This window comes from Microcaecilia unicolor, chromosome 4 (assembly GCF_901765095.1).
Source record: "Microcaecilia unicolor chromosome 4, aMicUni1.1, whole genome shotgun sequence".
NCBI lineage: Eukaryota > Metazoa > Chordata > Amphibia > Gymnophiona > Siphonopidae > Microcaecilia > Microcaecilia unicolor.
This window is the reverse complement of record NC_044034.1, coordinates 20,880,643-20,901,558: the sequence shown is the minus strand read 5'-3', so window position 1 is coordinate 20,901,558 and position 20,916 is coordinate 20,880,643. Positions and strand designations below refer to the sequence as shown.

At 43.9% G+C, this 20,916-nt stretch overlaps 1 protein-coding gene across 2 annotated transcripts in view; it reads right to left on the bottom strand.

Moving 5' to 3' along the window:
- RAB6A (RAB6A, member RAS oncogene family) overlaps positions 1-20,916 on the bottom strand; it is a 230,997-nt gene that overhangs the window by 56,908 nt on the left and 153,173 nt on the right. For both annotated transcript variants that reach the window (XM_030200021.1, XM_030200022.1), the window contains 2 exons: positions 18,708-18,766; positions 1,924-1,977 (listed from right to left, as the gene is read on the bottom strand). In XM_030200021.1, the coding sequence (XP_030055881.1) occupies positions 1,924-1,977; positions 18,708-18,766 (113 nt within the window). The remainder of the gene's footprint in view (positions 1-1,923; positions 1,978-18,707; positions 18,767-20,916) is intronic.

The window sequence follows — 20,916 nt, the reverse complement described above, 5'->3', positions numbered from 1 at the left end:
GGGGCAAAGGGAGCATGAAAACGAAGAGCCGACAGGCGCGCGGCACCCCCCCAGCGTGCACCCAGAGCGGACTGCCCCCACCGCCCCCCCCCCCCCTTGGTACGCCACTGGTTCTAACTACCAAGGGAGAAGTCTATGTACTGCTTTCTTGGAGACTCCATCAGTCTACTTTCATTTCAATAACCACTTCTACAAGGAGAAGAGTATGGAGGACTTGGATGCAGAGCCACAACACAGATATGTTGAATACCTGTCCTGCCTCAGCATTTCCAGAAGTTTTGCACTTGCAAGGACTGAAAATTGTGTGCTAGTTCTTGGGCTTCCAGAGTACACGAGTGCCATTAAGCCTGATCCCAGAGATGGATATAATACAGTTTTTCCCTATTTTGGGTCCGTTTCAAGATATCCAAGGTCCTCTCACCTAGTGGTACTCTGCAACTCCTATACAATAAACAATACAGTCCCAATTTTGTACCAGTTTTTCTCAAGTAAATGTTCCCACAAAACAGATTGGTATAATTAGCTAATGCAACTCTGGCCAACTAGCACTCTATTCTCTTCTCCTCATGAATGCATTTTTTGTTTCTTTGATATATCACATCACATTATATAACATGTAATATTGCTGTGCCTTGTGGGAGCATAAAAGAAAGAACACTAATGTGCCATGTTTTACAGGAAAGATGAGTGCTTTGAGGTCAGCAACCTTACTACTTTGAAGCCACCTGAACAAGTACTCAAGTTGAGAGGTGCCACCTGAGTCTTTGATACAGTCTTGACAGACAAAACCCATGGTCGCCCGGGCGTTTATGATGAAGTAGTAAGGGGCATTGGAAGAGTTCAAAATAGAGAAAGCTCACTGAAATGCACCGACACGGAGCATACTCTAATTTAGAATATTCAATATTTTGACACTTGAACACTGCACATTATTTTCAATTATTATGACTTGGTGTGGGTGTTATTTTGGAAACGGCCCAACAAAAGAGATCAAAAATGTATTCTCCTTTTCAGATGTCCCATTACAGATGCTATACGAGTGAATTTGAATGATCTGAGAGCATTTCCTATACGATCTGACAGCATTTCTTATACGCAAAAAAATATTTTTTATACATAATTTAAGAGTGCTAGTTGACCAGAGTTGCATTACCTCCTATACAATAAGCATGACCACTGGAAAAATATTTTTGTGAAGTATTTGTACTGCAAGTCACTTTAATTTTCATGAGTTTTTGGAGATGGTACTAAAGCTTGCAACTTCCTTACTTCAGTAAGGAATTTGTGAAATATAGGTGCTATAGAAGTTATTTAAAAATGGAAGATTCTTCTCTTTTGTTTCAGCTAATGCAGCTGAAAAACCTCATCTCTCCCCAGCCCCAAGCTTTGTTTACAACAATTTTGCATCCTGTAGTGGTAAGTTCAAGCTCTGAGATAGGGTGTAAGCAGAACTGAATCCAGGTCATTAGACATGAGTAAGAAAAGGTAATTTATTCAAACATACCACGGGAGGTGGGGGGGGGGGGAATGCAGTGAAACTAAAAGTCAGAGGATGGGAAGACTACTAGCATAGCTGGAAACCTGGAAAGAAGAGACAGGTACAGAACCAGTGTAAAGGTGAGTGAAGCAAGACAACAGCAGAATAAAGGTATATTAACACAAGAATAGGGCAATACAAAACAGAAGGAGCATGGAAACATTCCTGCAATTTGGGTCCTAGAGGTATTCTCAAATTTCTTAATGAGTATAACCATAAGAGACAATGTAAAAGTTGCAACAAGGCATGCATTTTCCCTTTGGTAATCAGCTCTGAAAACTAAAAATGTAACAAATTATAGTGTTGCATTCAGAAGGAAAATCCTAGAATGTGAAAATTTCCCATATTTAAAATTCTCATCTTTATAATATATAAAAGTTACTCACTGTTCGATCTTCCAAGTACATTGTTTTTGATAAAAAGTCAATGCCGATTGTTGCCTGGAAGAGGAGAAAGTTTCAGTTTGAAAATATGGACAGCAAACATGAAAATCTATCACTGTTGTAGCATGAGCCTTCATTTGCCTAGACACTATATGTCAGAATGAAAACAGAAGCATTTGAAACGTTATCAATTTTTTGAACCCAATCAGTTGGATGTTTAAAAAGTAAGGAAAGTATTATTGTGAAAATTTAGAACCGAATGCAAAACTGTATAGCATTTTGGAGTGAGTCTACAGGGTATAGCGCAGTCTTTGATTTAATAGATATTTAAGAACTTGATTATAGCTTGATATTTGTATTTCTTGATTCTTGGATCATTTCTCATTTAATTGTGGACAATGGAAGTGTATAGTTTTTCTTTTTATTTAATTGTATTGTGATTATTTTCTATATTTCTTGTTATTATTCTTTATTGAATATTATGTATCTTAAAATGCAAAATAAAAAAAAACAGAAGCATTTGTTCCAAGTGTTGCTCAAGTCATATAATATATGAACAACTAACAAAGGGCAATATTAACCACCAGCTTTTTCTCATACAATGAAGCAGTGCCCTGGATTATGTCATACTCCCTGCCTAATGCTCTCTTACTTTTTGTACTATCATGCAGTTCCATTATATTAAGAATTTAGTGTCTTTTTAAAAGTTAATTTAAAAAATGTACTATAGTTTATAAAATATGTGTCTACCAGACATATGGTAACAAGTATAATAAATGCTGAATTAGAACAAATATGAAACTGAGCAGCAGTTCCAGTTAAAGACTTTTTTTTTCTTTTTTAAACATATTACCAGAAAGCAGAAGTACTGCTCTGAAAGAATTAGATTTATTGCTTTACTTTAGCTGGGTTTTGGATCACCTAGTTATGCCAAAGAAATAGCCTCACATTTGCTGAACAGAGACCCTGGGAAATTCAGATAATCAGTCACACCACACTGCATTCTACTTTGAAGTATAGATTTATTAAAAGAAATGGAGAGTGCCTCCTGAGCAGTTTAAATTGCAAACAGAAGCATACCTATCAGGTCAGAATACATTTCAGTATGTAGCCTCTGAAATATTGAGAGTTTAGCATATCTTCATTTAGTTGTGCTACTGTGAACAGAGTTTGGCTCTCCTAACATGGCCATCCTAACCACCAGCAGGACTAGGCAGTTGCCCATGGGGGGTGGGAAAGGGGCACTAACAAGTCCTGACAGCCAAACTCAAAAAACCATCAACATGTATTTTCACCTGCAAGAAGGTAGGTAGGAAATCTTCAAGTAACATTTGAAAGGAGTGGAGGTGGCGGATTTGAGTTCCACTGAAGCTCCTTGTAACTCTTGGCAAGTCACTTATCCTTCCAGTGCCACAGATACTGTATATGTGTAAACTGCTTTGATTATAACCACCTGGGACGCTGAAAGCTGCAGTTAACAGCCACCAAAAATATGACCTTCCAGGTCACGCACTTCAGATGACAGGAATTAAGTGACTCAAAAGCAGTTTTCATCAGCTGAATGAAAACAACTGAGGCCCCATGACACAGGTGGAGGTTTGACATGGGGCTCTGTCAACAACAAACCTCTCATGAAGTAAGCAACTAGAGGATGTCCAGAGATGGGCTTACCCTCTACACATTGATAAGCACTAATTGCACTGCGATGAACCCTTACAGAATTGGTCTTAAGAATAAACTCAGAGAGGTGCAGAAGGTATTCAAGCAGGGTCCGTATAGGGCTGGAAATAGGATCTAGGGCCTTGCCCTCACACCAGTTGGCAAACCACCTCCATTTGAAAGATCATCATCTTAGTGGAATCTTTCCTGGAAGCCAGCAAGACTCTGGAGACACCCTCAAAGATGCAAAGAAGAAAATTCTAAGCTTTCAACATCCAAGCCATGAGGGTTGGGATGCAGAAGAGATCCCTCGTTATGCGTGATGAGGGTCGAAAAACTCTCTAATCTCCACAGCTCTTTGGAGAACAACTCCAAAAGAGGGAGCCAGATCTGCCGAGACCAGTAGGGAATGATCAAGATCATGGTCCTGCAGTCCTGTTTGAGTTTCAACAAAGTCTTCCCCACAAGAGGAATGGGAGAATACGCATACAGAAGTCCTGTCCTCCAATGAAGGAGGAAGGCATCCAATGCTAGTCTATTGTGTGCCTGGAACAGAACTGAAGGACTTTGTGGTTGGACTGAGTGGCAAAGAGATTCACCGATGGGGTGCCCCGCACTCAGAAGATCTCAGCATGGGCACTGCCCACAAACGACCACTCATGTGGTTGCATGACCCTGCTCAGTCTGTCAGCCAGGCTGTTGATTTGTCCACCAGGTAAGCTGCCTTGAGGAAATCCCTTCCCTTCCCTTCTTCCCCTGATGGAACAGGTTCAACTGCACAGGCCTTGAGAAGGACAGAGATCCTCTGCAAGTACCTGCTTATGCTGAGAGCTGTTGATATGCTCTCAGGTGGGCAATCTGGTCTATGAAGCCAATGCAGGGCGTAACTGAGACGGACTATTTGAAGAACCCATCAGTCAGAGGTTACAAGGGGCTACCCTTCTCAGTAAAACTTAAGCCTACCCCTGACCAGCAAGTTGTCCAGGACGGTCACTTTTATAGCAGCTATGATTTGTTGGAACCAGTCAAAAGCTCACCCCCTGCTTTGACTGGGGGAGCCGCCTGGGCCTTAGGTGCAATCAAGTGCACTGAGGCTGAGCCTGCTGATGCTGGCATAAAGAAGGTGTGTACCTACTCCTCTGTGAGTAATAAGTACTCCTCCTTGACTTGCCAAAAAACTTCCTACAGGAGGCAGCAGGACCAGAAGGCGCCCGGCGGAAGAGAGAATCGATGGTATGTGTGCTTCTTGATGAGGTCAGCGACCTCCTTCACCTTCCCTCCAAAAAGATTATCCCCCCCAGGCACATGGCATCTGCCAATCTCTGCTGGACCACCAGGTCCAAGTCAGACACACACAGCCATGAGAGTCTGTGCATCGCTATAATCTGGGCAGAAATCCTAGAGGCCACATCAAAAGTAAGCGCCCCTGGCCAAGAACCTATGACACGTCTTCTGCTGCTTGAACAGCTGGTGAACAGTCTGCTGTGGTGGGAGACAGTCCACTAAATCAGACATACTGCGCACCAAGGACCACAAGCACAGGCCCATGTAAAGCTGACAGAATTGAGTACAGGAGATAAGCATGGAGGCCCGATACATCTTCCACCCAAAAGAATCCAGGGTTATAGCTTCTCTGCCAGGGGACGACAAAACAGTCCCTAGAACTCCTGGCCCTTTTGAGCAAGGATTCCACCACCAGGGAATGAGGAGACAATCGGGGCCTATCAAACCTGTACATGGTGTCAGTCTTCTTGGGGAGGAGACGGTCTGACAGAGGGGACTTCCAGTCCTTCACTTGAATGTCCCGTAAGATCACAGCCTCTCTAGAAGAGTCATAGTCCAGGATCTCAAACATTTTAACCCTAGGCTCGTCCTCCACTTCCAAAGAAATTGGGTTGGCAGCCGCCATCTCCTTTACAAAAGAGGGGAAGGAAACGCTCTCAGGTGGAGACTTCCTCCTTTCCTGTGGAGGGAAAGAATCAGATGGGATGACACAGGACTCCGAGAAGTACCATGGATCCTTTTCTGAATCCCATGAGCACTCCTCATTGGTGTTGGCCAAGATCTTCTCATGGGAGGGCCGAAACCGAGGCCACCTCGATGTACAGGTACCTCGACCCCAAGAGGGGCATTGAGATGTCAGCTCTGGCTTCGACTCCAGCAAAGCTTCATTCAACGTTGAGGATGTGCCAACATGGGTGGCTGTCGACATAGAGACCACAAGCGCCGTTGGCGGAGACTTCACCCCAGGATGATGGCCATGTGGGACTGGAGCAAGAGGCATGGCTGACACAAACATCACAGATGGCGATGCACTCTGAAAGAATCCCAACAGCTCGGGGAGCAAGGACTGGAGGTGCTCATCTCGATGACATTGAGGAAGACTGGGGTGCTGGTGTAGAAGCAGGCTGTTGAATCTGAGGGTCGAAGTGAAATGTCTGGTCCTGGCTATGTAGATACCTACTCATCAGCACCTCCTGTATAGAAGGGAAGCAGTCCTCCCAGCACTGATGCTTCTCGGGGACTGGTAAAATCCTCGGTGCTTTGGAGCTCCCGGCACATGCATTGATGGGAACCGATGCCTATACTTCTTAAGAACGTAAGAATAGCCATACTGGGTCAGACCAATGGTCCATCTAACCCAGTACCTGGAAGAAACCCAAATAGTGGCAACATTCCATGCTACCAATCCCAGGGCAAGCAGTAGCTTTCCCATGACTGTCTCAATTGCAGACTAAGGACTTTTGCTTCAGGAACTTGTCCAAGCTTTTTAAAACCCAGAATGCTAACCTATATCCTCCGGCAATGAGTTCCAGAGTAACTATTCAATGAGTGAAGAAATATTTCCCTGTAACTTCCATGAATGTCCCCTAGTCTTTGTACTTTTGGAATGAGTAAATCAATTCACTTCTACTCGTTCTACACCACTCAGGATTTTGTAGAACTCAAATCTGCACTTTCCCAGTTGTAAAGGAATGAAATACAAACTAATGCACGCGTCAAACTTCGCCTACTTGAGCACACAGTTATGGAACGCACTGCCGCGCAACTTGAAATCGACTTACGAAAGAACGAACTTCTGCATATTACTGAAGACCCATCTCTTTGAAAGAGCATACCAAAAAGACCAACCTAAGTGAACCTACACTACACAACTCGCCGATTTAATCTCAGAACTGTTTCTTAAAATCTGCTTGTATACTACTACTTTGTTTTTATCATCATACTAACAAGATCATGCAATACTAAATGTTTATACTAACACTTTTCCACTACTCATGATGTATTGTAAGCCACTTTGAGCCTGCAAAGAGGTGTGATAAGGTGGGATACAAATGCAACAAATAAATAAATAAATCATATCTCCCCTCATCCGTCTCTTTTCCAAACTTAAGAGTCCTAGCCTCTTTAGTCTTTCCTCATACGAGAGGCGTTCCATGCCCTTTATAAATTTGTTCATTCTTCTTTGAGCCTTTTCTCATTCTGCTATTTGAGATACAGCGACCAGAACTGAATGCAATACTCAAGGTGAGGTCACACCATAGAGAGATACAGAGGCATTATAGTATTTTCAGTCTTATTCACCTTCCCTTTCCTAATAATTCATAGCATCCTGTTTGCACACTGAGCAAAAGATTTCAGCCCATTATTTGCAACACCACCTAGATCTTTGCTGACCCCCTAGGTGGACCCTAGTTTTGGGTAACTATGATTCAGATTATTCTTTCCAATGTGCATTTGTCCACATTAAATTTCATCTACCATTTGGATGCTGTGTCTTCCTTCAATTTTTCACAGACCACATGTTTTAACAACCTTGAATAGTTTTGTGTCATCATCAAATTTAATCACCTCACTCATCATTTCAATTTCCATATCATTTATAAATATGGCATCGTTACTCCACAGTGCCAAACAGGAAAACGTTTGAGTTCTCGCGTCATGTCAGGGGTCGGGTCTGACACCGATCGTCCAAGGGCCTTGCACAGCAGCAGGCGTTGAGGCAAGTGGAGACCCATTCAATGCACGGTTATTCCCAGTGTACAAGGATCTCGCAGCCGTATGGACAGATACACCTAATGCAACACCCAAAGACACCGACGCCAACATAGATGTCAATGCTTCGGACCAGACTCCAAAAATCTTTTCTCTGAGCCTCTCTAGCTAACTGTACTTTCTTCATATGAAGACAGAATACAGTTTGCAGGAGTCTGATCAGGCCCCAAACACTATAGACACCAAGAATAGGTGTCCTTGCCAAAGATGGTTCTGTTGCACAGACTGCAGAGCTTAAAGCCACTGGGAACCTTCGATGACATGAAAGGAAAAACAGCCATGGCCAAATCAAACAACTCAATGGTGCTAAATAAAGAGAAGAGCACCAAAAAAAAAGAAGAAAAGAGGAAAACCTGACTGGAAGCTCAAGCCTAAATGCAGCCTAGTGAGTGCAATAACAAACAAAAAAAAACAGAAAAAAGGCAAAAATAATATACAGAGGAAGGATAAGATAAGAAAAACTCCAAAAGAGGTATAAAGAAAGAGGAAAAAAAAAGAAGGCACAAAAAGACCAACTGAACCAGCTATGAGGAGTGGATATGATACATCCTCTTCTCAATGCAGAAATAAAAGAGAACTGCTGGTCCTGTGGTCTCACAGCCAGCGGGAAGGCACTCACATATGCATGATGGAGCACATCTTGCACCCAAAGACCTATTTTTAAGCTTGCTACAAGCTCCAGACTGGCAACATGGACCCTGCGTTACTGATGTATGATAATTATAGGCTTGCCTGGCCTCGGAGAACAGCAGTTACAAAACAGTAGAGCACCAAAAGACCATTTAAAAAACCCTGTGACAATAGGGAGAACAGCTCTACCAGAACTACTCAAACCAAGATCCACTAAGCTAAAAAAAAAATTGCTGAAAAAGCCATGTTTTCAAGAACTTCTTCTTAAAATCGAGGAATCGATGTTTCAGTTCTCAAATCAAAAGGTAAAGTATTCCATAACTTTGGAGTGACTATACTAAATGCAGTCCTACTTGAGAAACATAGCCAGCTTCTAAAACAAGATGGAATAACCAAATAATTTGCCTGCGAGGACCGCAAATGATGCAGCAGGTGATAGGGCACCAGCAAGGAATGAAAATAGCTAGAAATCTCAGAAAATTAAGCCTGGCGAGCTAAAACCAAAATTTTCTACTTAATTCGAGCCACAACTGGCAGCCAATGCTGATCCCTCAAGGCATGTCACCGAGTTCCTAGCCCTCACATGGTTCAGCAACCTAATGGCTCTATTCTCAACTAACTGTATTGGTGTTCTAGAGCACAATGTAATATTTGTAGTGCTGCCTATTCATAGGTATAGTTGTAGTTTGCTACATTTGTGTTAGGAATTTTTCAAGTTTTGTATTATTTCAATGTCTGTTTCTTCACCAAGGACAAACTAGAAACCAGGTTACTACACAGCCATCTTACTATTATACTGCACTTATCAACCCAATCAAATAGAAACGGAAAGCACTCAAACACAAATGTCAAACTAGTAATTAAACTTAGTCCATTGGGTATCCAGTATTTAATTTACAAATCCATTCATATTTTCTCCAGTAAGGGAAAATTAGGTTCTTACCGTGATAATTTTCTTTCCTTTAGTCATACCAGATGCAGCCATTACAGATGGGTTGTGTCCATCAACCAGCATAAGAAGATAGAGAGCACACTTTTTTCAGTGCCTCATACCAGCTTGCTCCACTACCTCTCTTCAGTATTTGAAGTTTCCAAAGCAGTATGGCAAACCGCAATGGGAATAACATGAGCTTTCCTCACAGCAAACGATGGCCCTACAACAAAGGGCATTAACTCAGAATGGAGGGAATGAAACATCCTCCTGGAGGGCATAAACTCATCCTCCACTGAGACATAACTGGAGGGAATAAACTCATCCTCCCGGAGGGAATAAACATCCTCCAAAACATGAAACTGGAGGGAATTAAGTCATCCTCCTTTAATTTAACAAGAATCCTGAAGACTGTTTTCTGACTTTCTCCCAAGGACGGAATCTCCAGGAAACATGAACAGAACCTGAAATAGATTTACAGCAGATAGCATCAGACAGAGAGAGATCATGGCTGCATCTGCTATGACTAAAGGAAAGAAAATTATCACGGTAAGAACCTAATTTTCCCTTCTTTGTCATCAAACAGATGCAGCCATTACAGATGGGATGTATCAAAGCAATCCCTAGATAGGGTGGGAACAAGCCACACCACGCGCCAGCACTTGCGCTCCAAAATGTGCGTCCCCTCCTGGCAGCCACATCCAGCCTGTAATGTCAGGCAAAAGAGAGCTTAGAAGCCCATGTTGCTGCACTACAAATCTCTTGAAGAGAGAGTGCTCCAGTTTCAGCCCAAGAAGAGGAAATTCCTCTAGTGGAATGCACCCTTAAAGGCATCAGGCGGAGGCCGGCCGGCAAGCAAATAAGCTGAAAAGATAGATTCTTTAAGCCAGCGGGCAATAGTGGCTTTAGACGCTAGAGACCCTCTGCGAGAACCTGATAGCAAAACAAACAGATGATCAGAGGTCCTGAAAGAGTTAGTAACTCGCAGATACTGCAGCAGAGTCCTGCGCACGTCCAACAGGTGCAATTGCCCAAAAGATTCTGGAAACTCCTCCTCGACAAAGGAGGGCAAGAAAATAGGTTGGTTTAGGTGAAACGCTGAAACCACCTTAGGCAAGAAGGAAGGCACGGTCCGAACCGTGACCCCGGACTCTGAAAACTGCAGAAAAGGGTCTCTACAGGACAGCGCCTGGAGCTCTGACACCCGTCTCGCCGAAATAATGGCCACTAACAAGACGGCCTTCAGTGTCAAATCTTTCTCTGAAGCACGCCGAAGCGGTTCAAAGGGAGCACCCTGAAGGGCCTTCAGCACTAGCCCCAGGTTCCAAGCTGGACAAGGTGCACGCACAGGAGGACGGAGCCAAAGAACCCCTCTAAGAAACCGTGCCACATCCGGATCAGTAGCTAAAGACACGCCTTCAACCTTGCCACGCAGGGAGGCCAACGCTGCCACTTGCACCCACAGGGAATTATAGGCCAAGCCTTTTTGTACACCATCCTGCAAAAAGTCCAGAATCGGCGAGACAGGAGCCCGCAGAGGTGTGCTCTCTCTGGAAGCACACCAGACTTCAAACTGGCGCCAAATCCTGGCATAAGCCACAGAAGTGGAACGCTTGCGGGCTTGCAGGAGAGAGGTAATTACTTTATTGGAATAACCTCTGCCTCTCAATTGCGCCCTCTCAATCGCCAGGCCATAAGACCAAATCGGCCGGCGTCCTCCATGGTCACCGGACCCTGTGACAGCAGGTTGGGAACCAGAGGTAACTGAAGGGGATCCTCTATGAGCATCTGTCGGAGGTCTGCATACCAAGGCCTCCTGGGCCAATCCGGGACGAAGAGAACCACTTCTCCTGGATGCAGCCAAATCCGCAGGAGCACTCACCCTATCAAGGGCCATGGAGGGAACACATACAGTAGGCCCGGAGGCCAGGGTTGAGCCAAGGCATCCAACCCCGCCGCGTGAAGATCTCTCCGTCTGCTGAAGATGCACGGGACTTTGGCATTGGTGCTTGTCGCCATTAGATCGATCATGGGCTTGCCCCACTTGGCACATATCTGCAGAAACATTTCGTCTGCAAGTTCCCACTCCGCTGGATCAATCTGATGCCTGCTTAGATAATCGGCTTGCACGTTGCTCTGACCTACAATGTGAGCTGCCGACAGAAACTGTAGATGCAGCTCGGTCCAGTGGCAAATTTGTTCGCCTGCGCGGCTAGAGCTCTGCACTGAGTGCCGCCTTGTCGATTTATGTAGGCCACTGCTGTCGTGTTGTCCAACATCACTCTGGCAGCCAATCCTTCCAGGGTCACTTGAAAGGCCAGAAGCGCCTGAAACACCGCTTTCAACTCTAGGCGGTTGATGGACCACTCCGACTTCTCGGGTGTCCATAGACCCTGGGCATGCTTCCCCTTGCAATGTGTGCCCCAGCCTTTCAGACTGGCATCTGTCACCACTAGGCACCAATCGGGGAGCGCCAGCTGCATTCCTCGCCGCAGCATGCTGTCTGAGAGCCACCACTCCCTGCTGAGTCGGGCCGCAGGGAGCCAAGAGAGTCTGCATTGGTAATCCTGAGATACTGGAGACCATCTTTGGAGTAGAGCATACTGTAGAGGTCTCAGGTGCGCTCTCGCCCAGGGCACCAGTTCCATGGTGGCCGTCATCGATCCAAGCAGCTGGACAATTTCCCAAGCTCACGGGCGGGGCATCCTCAGGAGCAGACGGACCTGATTCTGAAGTTTGCACCGCCTTTGCTCGGGTAGGTACACATACCCCGAGGCTGTGTCGAACCTGGCCCCCAAATATTCTAGAGACTGCGAGGGGGTCAGGTGACTCGCGGGCCCACCCCGGAGGAGTCAAAAAACACTCTTACCTCACTGGGCCGAGTATCACAGCTCCGGTCCCACAGAAAAAGGCAAGGAAAAACCTCTGTTCCTTTTTTTTTTTTTTTTAACGCTGTGAGGAAAGCAGAGGTAAATAGAACTCCGAAGGCTCAGGTGAGTGGGAAAGGCAGGGAAAGGGCAAACCTATGTGCCTGCATCCACTGTTGGTGGGGAAGGACAGGGAAAGCTAAGCAATGTGCCCACATCCATGGAGGTATGGGTAAGGCAGGGAAAGGGCGAACCTATGTGCCTTTAAAGTGAAGCTGCTATAGCCTCCAACACCCCTGCTAACAACTGGCAAAAGCACAGGAGCAACCTCCAGGCAGATTTTAGATGGACCTCGAAGAAGCTGCAGCCACTCTGCTAGGGGAGATAGAGAATACAGAAGAGAGGTAGTGGAGCAAGCTGGTATGAGGCACTGAAAAAAGTGTGCTCTCTATCTCCCTCTGCTGGTTGATGGACACAACCCATCTGTAATGGCTGCATCTGCTTGATGACAAGGAACATACATTTACAACCCTCCCATGTCTTGAGGTTCAATAATCTTATCAAATCTATTTTTATATGTTTAACATGCCTCAAGCTCTTTTCTTTTTTGTGAGGCGTATAATCAAATAAGGTTGGTGCCTAGACCACCTCGTTTCAATATCTTTGTGAGTGATAGAAGAGAAAATTTGCCTTTTGTAAACAACACAGAGATCTGCAATAGAGTGGACACCCTAAGGGAGGGGACAAAATTAGAAGCAATCTAAAAGAAAAAAAAATTAAGAGTAGTTAAATGCCTAGAAGCTTACCTCTAATGTGAAGCACTACAAAACTATGGCTTTAGGGTGTAGAAATCCAAAAGCGTTACATAAAATAGGGAGTGGGGGGAAAAGGAAGAAGCCAATGGGCACAAGTTAGGACAACAACTCAAGGTAATATTGTCTAATGGTTTCAAGGTAACCAAGCAATGTGGTGGTCAAAGCTAGAGGGATGTCAGGCTGCATAAAGAAAGGCATAGCCAGCAAAAAAAAAAAAAACCGTGATAACTGTGATAAACACAGGGACTGCCCTTACATGAGGAGGCCGCCAGAGGGCGCTCTCCCATTGAAAACCTAAAAATGCCCTGATCTGGCCACTAGAGGGAGCCAAAGAGTATAGTCCATGGTAGTGACCAGAAGGAACGGCTAGGGGGTGCTCGTGGCATAGGACCTGTACTTCCCTGGGGAGGCCACCAGGGGGACTCTCTGAGTGGAAGCTGGAAAGGTGGAGAGAGTTCTGGGTGCAGACCTTTCTGGAAGCAGGGGGAGAGGCCTAAAGAGAGGTGGGATGGATTATTGGGCACCCTATAAAAGCATCCTCTAAGCCAAGGGAGGGGAGAGAAGATGGGGGGACCTGCAACACCCAGAACTGGAGAATTATAAGCCAGGGACTGAAGAAAGAGGCTTGCTGAAGTAGAGCTCAAGAGAGAGATCAGGAGAAGGTTCCCTCCAAACTCAAAGAGGTACTTACCTGGTGGGGGTCAGGCAATGGATATGATTGTTTTGCACAACTGCTACTGAGACAGAACTAACAGCCGTGGGGTGGAGGATAGGACCGTAAGGTTAAGGTGAATAAAGTGTGTCCTATCCAGGGGAGGTGGCTGTTATATCCTGAGACCCAGATGTTCCCCAGTAAATGGTCTCAGGAGGGTGAATTGCAGTCAAAGAAGAGTTGGAAAGCCAGGTTCCCAAAAGACTGTAACCTAGCTCTAATAAACTGAATTTACATGCAACCAGCTAATTTGCATATTTTTGGCAAGCAGAGGAAGCTGCGCTATCTTCCAGAGAAGGGTGACCAGGGGGAACCCACCAGAAGAACTGGTAAGGGGGGATTGGTTACCAGGAGATACAGCGGGGAGGCCGGGCCAGGACTGAAGGTTAATAGAGGGGTCACCCTGAGGGAAAGGGGAGGCCCAAACATAGAGGCCCGAGTCAACGCAGTCACCGAGAAGTCTGGTTTTCAAGGTGGTTCCCTGAAGCAAAGGGCTAGTGAGGCTCGGCAGGAGCCACTAAAGGCCCCGGCACATCAGAGAGCACCCCTGTGGGCTTACAAAATGGCACCCCAGATGGGACCTTGTTGAAATAACCACCTGAAAACAAGGACATCAGAGAATCCCTGCTACCCTTGGCAGTTGAATAACACTGTCTGAAAGCTGAAGCCAAGGGAAGAGCAGAGGGTTGGTCAGACCCAGGCAGTAATTGTATCCCCAGGGAAGTGGGAAAAAAGGCCAACAGACTACCCGCTGGTTCTGGAGGACCAGGGAACTCAAAGTGAAGCTGAGTGGAAAAGGCATCAGTCTGCAGAGGAGGTCTCCTGTGTGGGGATAAGAGGAGCTTCATCTTCACAATAGCCTCATCTTCACATAACACCACTGCACAAGACATTAATTTGGCCTCAGAATACAGTGTCCAGTTTGGAGGCTCTACTTCAGTAAGGTACTAGAGGCAATCCACAGAAAAACAACCAAAATGGTATGGGATTTTCACCAAGGGGCTAATGCAGAAAGCATTACCACAGGTTTTACCGGCAGAACAATGGCTTCATCTTGGGTGTTAACTTGCACAGAAACCATTACCACACACAACATTAAAATGCATGGTAACACAGTCATTAACGCCATGGCCATGCAACAAAATATATATTTTTGATGCACATCTAGCATCAGAATGTTTTCATCAGGTCCAGGGCAGCATTAAAGAGTTGGTTGAAGAGGAGTGGGTGTCTAGTGGCACCCCTTCTCTCCCTCCAACATGACTCTGCCTGGATTGCTTTCTGCAGGAGTCCCATGGAACTCCATTTCCAACAATATTAGGGGGGAGGAACAAACTTGCTTTGGGAGTCTAATGGCCCCTCACCCTTGCTCTCCCCTTCCTCTCCCTCAACTTCCAAAAAATTCCTTGGTGTCTAGTGGGACTCCCCCCAACCCCTTAACTTAAATGAGGCAGAAGCGATTCTCACTCACTCTCGTCTCTGCTGCTGTCACATTCAAAATGCAGCACCCTGCCCCATGTGGTGCATTCTGGGATGCACTGTGCAGGGTCAATCTGCCAGAATGCACTGTACAGAGCAGGGTGCTCTTATTTTGAAGATAACAGCAGCAGAACCAGGAGCAAGTGGGCACTACTAAGTTACAGGGTTGGGGGGGGTCCCCGCTAGACACCAAGGAATTTTTTTAGTCCAGTCGGGGGTCAGGATAGGAGGTAGGAACAGGTGTTGCTTGCCTGCAGCTTCTTTTCTCTTTAAATATCACCCTTCCTCAGGCACCGACAGGAAAAGTGACATTTAACAATGAGCTTTAGATTACTGCCACAATTTTAATGCAGCAATAACTAGCATGCTCACTGATTACAGCATGCCACAATATTTTTCTGAGCTAATTTCGTGGTAAAAGCAAGCTATACTGCGAGGCTTTCTGCATGGGCCCTCAAGATAGGTGAGAACTGAGTAAGAACTGAGTCTTAAGGACCTAAATAGGTATACCCTAGAAGGTCAACGAAATGCAACAGATTTACTTTGCTTTATATAATTATTTAATAGCTGCTCATTGCTTTTAGTTTTTTTTTTTTGTTTTTTTTAAGAAAAGTGGTTATACATAGTATAAACAAAATGCATAACATGGTAACATGTACCAAGTGTTTATGGTTAAATCATTTTTATTGAACAAACCGTTAACTGAAGTACATAATACTCTCACTGAAACACAGCTATTAGTTGCACATATACAATCATTTCTTTTTACAACTCAATTTCTTCCCCCCCCCCTTCCCCCCTTATCCCCCCTCAATACTTTCCAATTTCTTGTCCATAATGGGGAACAACTTAGTGTTAACTGTTTAATAGTCTGCTTTGTGCTACCGGTTGAAGTGTAGCCCAAACATTCTCCCATGTGCTCTGAAACAACTGTCCCTCCTCGGAGGAAAGACTCTGAATCCCACACCTTTCCAACTTTAAAAGTTCTATCATATGTATCCGCCATGTTTCCAGCGTGGGTGCATGGGGTTCTCTCCAATACAGCAAAACAGCTTTCTTTCCAACGTAAGTGGCTCTCAGTAGAAATCTCCAAAATGCTGAGCAAGTAGGGCCAGAATAGTCAAAAACCCCAAATACTCTGGGGCCGCACTGTAATCCTACGTTTCCAGTAACGGTTAATTGCAGCAAACAGTACCAAGTGTTTAAATACTTGAAAGGTATTAGAAAACGAAGCCACAGAATTAGGGCAGACAATGAGAAGCATTTTAGAAAAAATACCTCCAAGTCAGAATTGGGACATCCTGCTCATAACATCCAAAAAACGTCTGATGGGAACCGCAAAAAAAATCAAACTATGTGGAAGTTAGGAATTCGCCTAAGTAATACCAAATTACCCATTTTTTACCTGTATGTATGTATGTGTATATATAGATAGATATAGATATGCACATGTATCCTAGTTTGTAATGTTATTAGTCCAGCAACTTAGTTTAACTAATGCCCAGGCAACTGCCTAAGCACGGCATTCTATTCCCATATATTACATTATTTTAGCTTTATTAGTAAACTGAAGTCTGAGCTAAGTCAGAGTGAACTCAGACAAAGCCCAATTCCTCACATTCCTTCCCATCTGATAAGGGGGGGGGGGGGTGCAGCCAATGACCAGTCTTCCCTACATGGTCAGGGATTTCCCTATTGGCTGATAGCCAGCCCAAGGTGGTCAGGGCTGGGGTATATCCTTGGGTGCCTTTTTTCTTTTGGCCCCTTTTTCTCTTTGCTCATTTTATCCCCTCCACCTTCTCTCCTTGACTCTCTGCCTTTACACCTCTTTTGTTGGGACTGCTGGCCTTTTTTCATGCAAAGGAAGCTCTACAGCTAGGCAGAGCTCCAAAGACAGACAGGAAGAATTTTGGATGCTGTTTCTGTATGTTCATGGTTCCTGGCTTCTGACTTGTACGCTGTATTCCTGAAACCAGCTCACCTTAATCCTGTGAGATACACTGAACTACAGTATGCCAATAAAAGATAAGTTATTTTAACTATATTAAATGTCCGAGTGTTATCTGCACATCTCTGGGAAACTTGAACTGCATCAGCCGTGGAAAGACAGTATTAGTATAGACTGCAAGCAACGTTTATCCTTGCCAGTCTGGTCATCCATAATGCTCATCACATGACGTAGCGCAAGAGCCCGATGTTTTTTAAAATTGGCTATTATGCCCTGATCCATAGGTTGGATCAGAGAGGTAGTGTGTGGTGGCAGGAAGACCACCTTGACGTCAGACAGCCTGACACCATCACTGTGTGCACCACAATTATCACAAAGCAGCAAAATCTGACGCTTTTGTGCCCACATTCTATTGTCTAACTTCTTTAGCCACTGCTTCCAAATTTCGCCAGTCATCCATGAATTTGCGTTAGCCTCGTATGACACAGGAAGTCGCTTAACATTCTTGAAGCAATGGGGCTGTTTGCTCTTTCCAATGACGAGGGATTCCAACTTTTCACTCCCATCCATATTGCAGCAAAGGAGGATCGTCAGTCGATTCTTCGAAGTTTTACTTCCTGTAGTTTCAGCTTGTTTGAATGCAAGAGTTCCATCAGGAATCGCTCACCAGTAGAGACCGTTTTCGTCAGCATTGAAAATGTCACGAGGTGCAAACTCATTCAAGATGGTAGGAAGAACTGAAACAACCCAATTTTCAGCACCAAAGTCATCAGAGTCTTTTCACCATGCTGTTTATTGAATTTTATGTTGTTCCTCTCTTTCCATCTTTCCAACCATCCAACAGTGGCTTTGAATTCAGTTAGTCCAAGACTTTCAGCTAGCTGATTAGCTTTCTCCATAAGCAGTGGACTACTGACAGGAAACTGTCTGCTCCTGACTTGAGAAATCCACTGAAGAAGAGCATCTTCTACATCCTCAGCTTTTTCCGCCCGTTTACATTTCCGGTGTGGATTTGCATTGTTTTGCCAGTCTTCCAGAAGCTGGTCTTTCTGCTTCAAGATACGTGAAATCTGACTGGGATTGACACCATATTCTTTAGCAATAGATGCTTGACTGTTTTCTAATTTTTTAAGAACTTCTATTTGTTCAGCCAGTGTTAAAGTCTTACAGTTGCGCGACGACTCCAACTCCAGTGTACACTCTAACAACATTCTTTCGCTTATTTTGCCTGTAGCAGTTAACCAATGAGATTTCAAATTTACCGCCCCTTTATCACGCACCAATCGGCTTCCATATTCCATGCGTACGCTTATGCGGAGTCTTTCCTGCAGAGGAATGGTCTTAAACCATGCATATAAGCAAATCTTGCACGTATCATTGGTGCGCTAAACCGAAGTTTGTCCCCATAGAAATTGATGGCGCCAAAAACGAGACCGAAGTACAGCATGCAGTTAAACAGAGTATGCGCTTATCCGACATGCACTTAAATGGAGTGCACTGTGTGTGTGTGTATATATGTATATATTATTATTATTATTGAAAACAACCATTCACTTTAGTTAAATTCAATACAAAACTATTTAGCTCAAAACTTATTTCTTATATATATATATTTCTTATATATATACATATACATACACACACAAAACTGTGCATTCCAACAACAAAAAAAATTAAATTATATTTTTACCTGATAAGTGTTGTCAAAACTGTCATACATGAACCTGGTGATCAATGAGGTCTTCCCAACTAGAAGAAAACACACAGAAGGCATAGATATAGTCAAAGATCTTCTTCAACTTCATAATATAATACATTTCTGAGCAAATGTCTTCAGGTAATACATCAGTGATATAATTTAAAATTAATATTGAAAAAATATATATATTTTATATATTACCACACAAACCCAAAACAACCAATTTCTTTATAACAGCTCAAAATGTTGTATAAACAAATGTCATAAATAAGCTATTTGAGAAGGTCAACCTCATTAGAATATAGCCGAAAAAAAATTCCCATTCATAAGCTGTAATGTAGTAGGCTAGCATAATCCCAATACACACTTCTGGTTATTTTACACACGGATCTGCAGCTTAAAAAACCAAATTTGTAGCACATATACATACTTAAATATATTACTAAGAGCATATTAACATTAGGAAAATAGCACTCTAATGAGCCTATTACCTTTTCTATTGCAGAAGCCTAAAACGGTATCTGATCCCTGCTGGTTCTGAAATGACTGTGTAACAGTGTTATTGGGGGCGGGGGGGGGGGGTGGAGGGGGGAATCACTTTCAGTAGTTATGTAAGGTTGGAGAGATAGGAGGAGCTAAAATGCATGCCCTTTGCTTCATGAAATAAAGGCTAGCAATATTGGCAGTCCCAACAATCATTGTTGAACTCTGATTTGGAAAGGTGGGTAATGAAGTCTAAAATTCAATCCATTAACTGGGAAAAGCAGGTAGATCATGGCTCATGGAATTCTTCAAGTCCCTTTGTGTGAATACATGTATCTTGTATCTGTGTAAGTGGGAATGCTCTTGTGTGTGTGTGTATTTGTATCTATGTTGGTCCTCTATCCGTTCGGGAGAGATGAGAGGGTAGGACTGCTTGAAAGGTGAAATTTCTCAGTCTTAGAGAGGGGGGAGAAGTTTGCACAGTGGTGAGCAGTCTCGGGTAGACAGTTTTGAGGGTGGCTGCAGTCTGCAGTGCTGGAGCAATCACAGGGTTATTTTTGGGAAATGGAGCAGTTTGCTAGGTAGTGAGGCAGTTACAGGAGATAGAGCTTTTGGGAGTGGGACAGTTTACAGAGTAAAGGAGCAGCTGCAGTGCTAGTTTTTTTTGGGGGGGTAGTAGCAGTTTCTGGGGTGGCAGGGTATTTGCAGTAGCATTTGGTATTGTGGTCATTTTTGCAGGGTAGTTTGGGAAAGGGGGGGGGGTCTGTGGGAGGTAGTTCAAGCTTCTGTAAAACAGAAACTTACATTAAGTGAAACATATCAGTCACAAAATTTTCACATTGCTTGTGTTCTCTATTCTCCCATACTGAGGATTTTTTTTGAGGTGGGGGAGGGCTTATTTCTCCAGAACTCCAAGTTCGAAAATTGGCCAAATTGGACCTAATGTGTTGTTTTACCAAACGTAGGCAAAAAGCGGTGACCATCAAATGAACAGGTGAAAACAGAAGATTCATTCAAAAACAAAAATCTTTAATAAGAACGGGGCCCGACATGGCTGTATTTCCACATGTATCGCCTGCATCAGGGGTCTGTAACTTTGCGTCATATGAACTGTTGGTCAATATCAATTCACAGCTTTAGCATTCAAAGTTCGTATGCTGCAATTACTTTCGCTTCCACTAGCATCAAAGTTTTATACTTTTTATTAAAGATTTTTTTTTAATGAATCTTCTAACCATTTTCATCTCTTCACTGCTGTTTTCGCCTTTGGTATCTCCATGGAGACCCCCTCTCTTGTTGATTCTTTTTACATCATCACATTTCATCTCCTTGAAAACAATGCTGAAATCCCACTTCCAATAATAATGATAGAATGAGCTGAGAACCAGGGAAATCTGGTTCAAACCTCCCTGTGGCTCCTTCTGATCTTGGATGTCACTTAACCCGCCACTGACTCAGGTACAAACAGATTGTAAGCCCTCTGGGGAATGGGAAATAACTAGTATACCTGAATGTAACTTGCCTTGAGTTACAACTAAAAAATACAAAATCCCTTCCCTTAAGTTACCACTTCCAATCGCTTCAGCTACCCAGCCTGTATGCTCTTTGGAGAAGAGACTTACAGGAATGACTTACTAATGATCTCTTAAGCTTTTTTGAGAATTATTTGTAAAGGTAGGCTAAACATCTAAAATTCAACAAAATATGTTAAGATGGA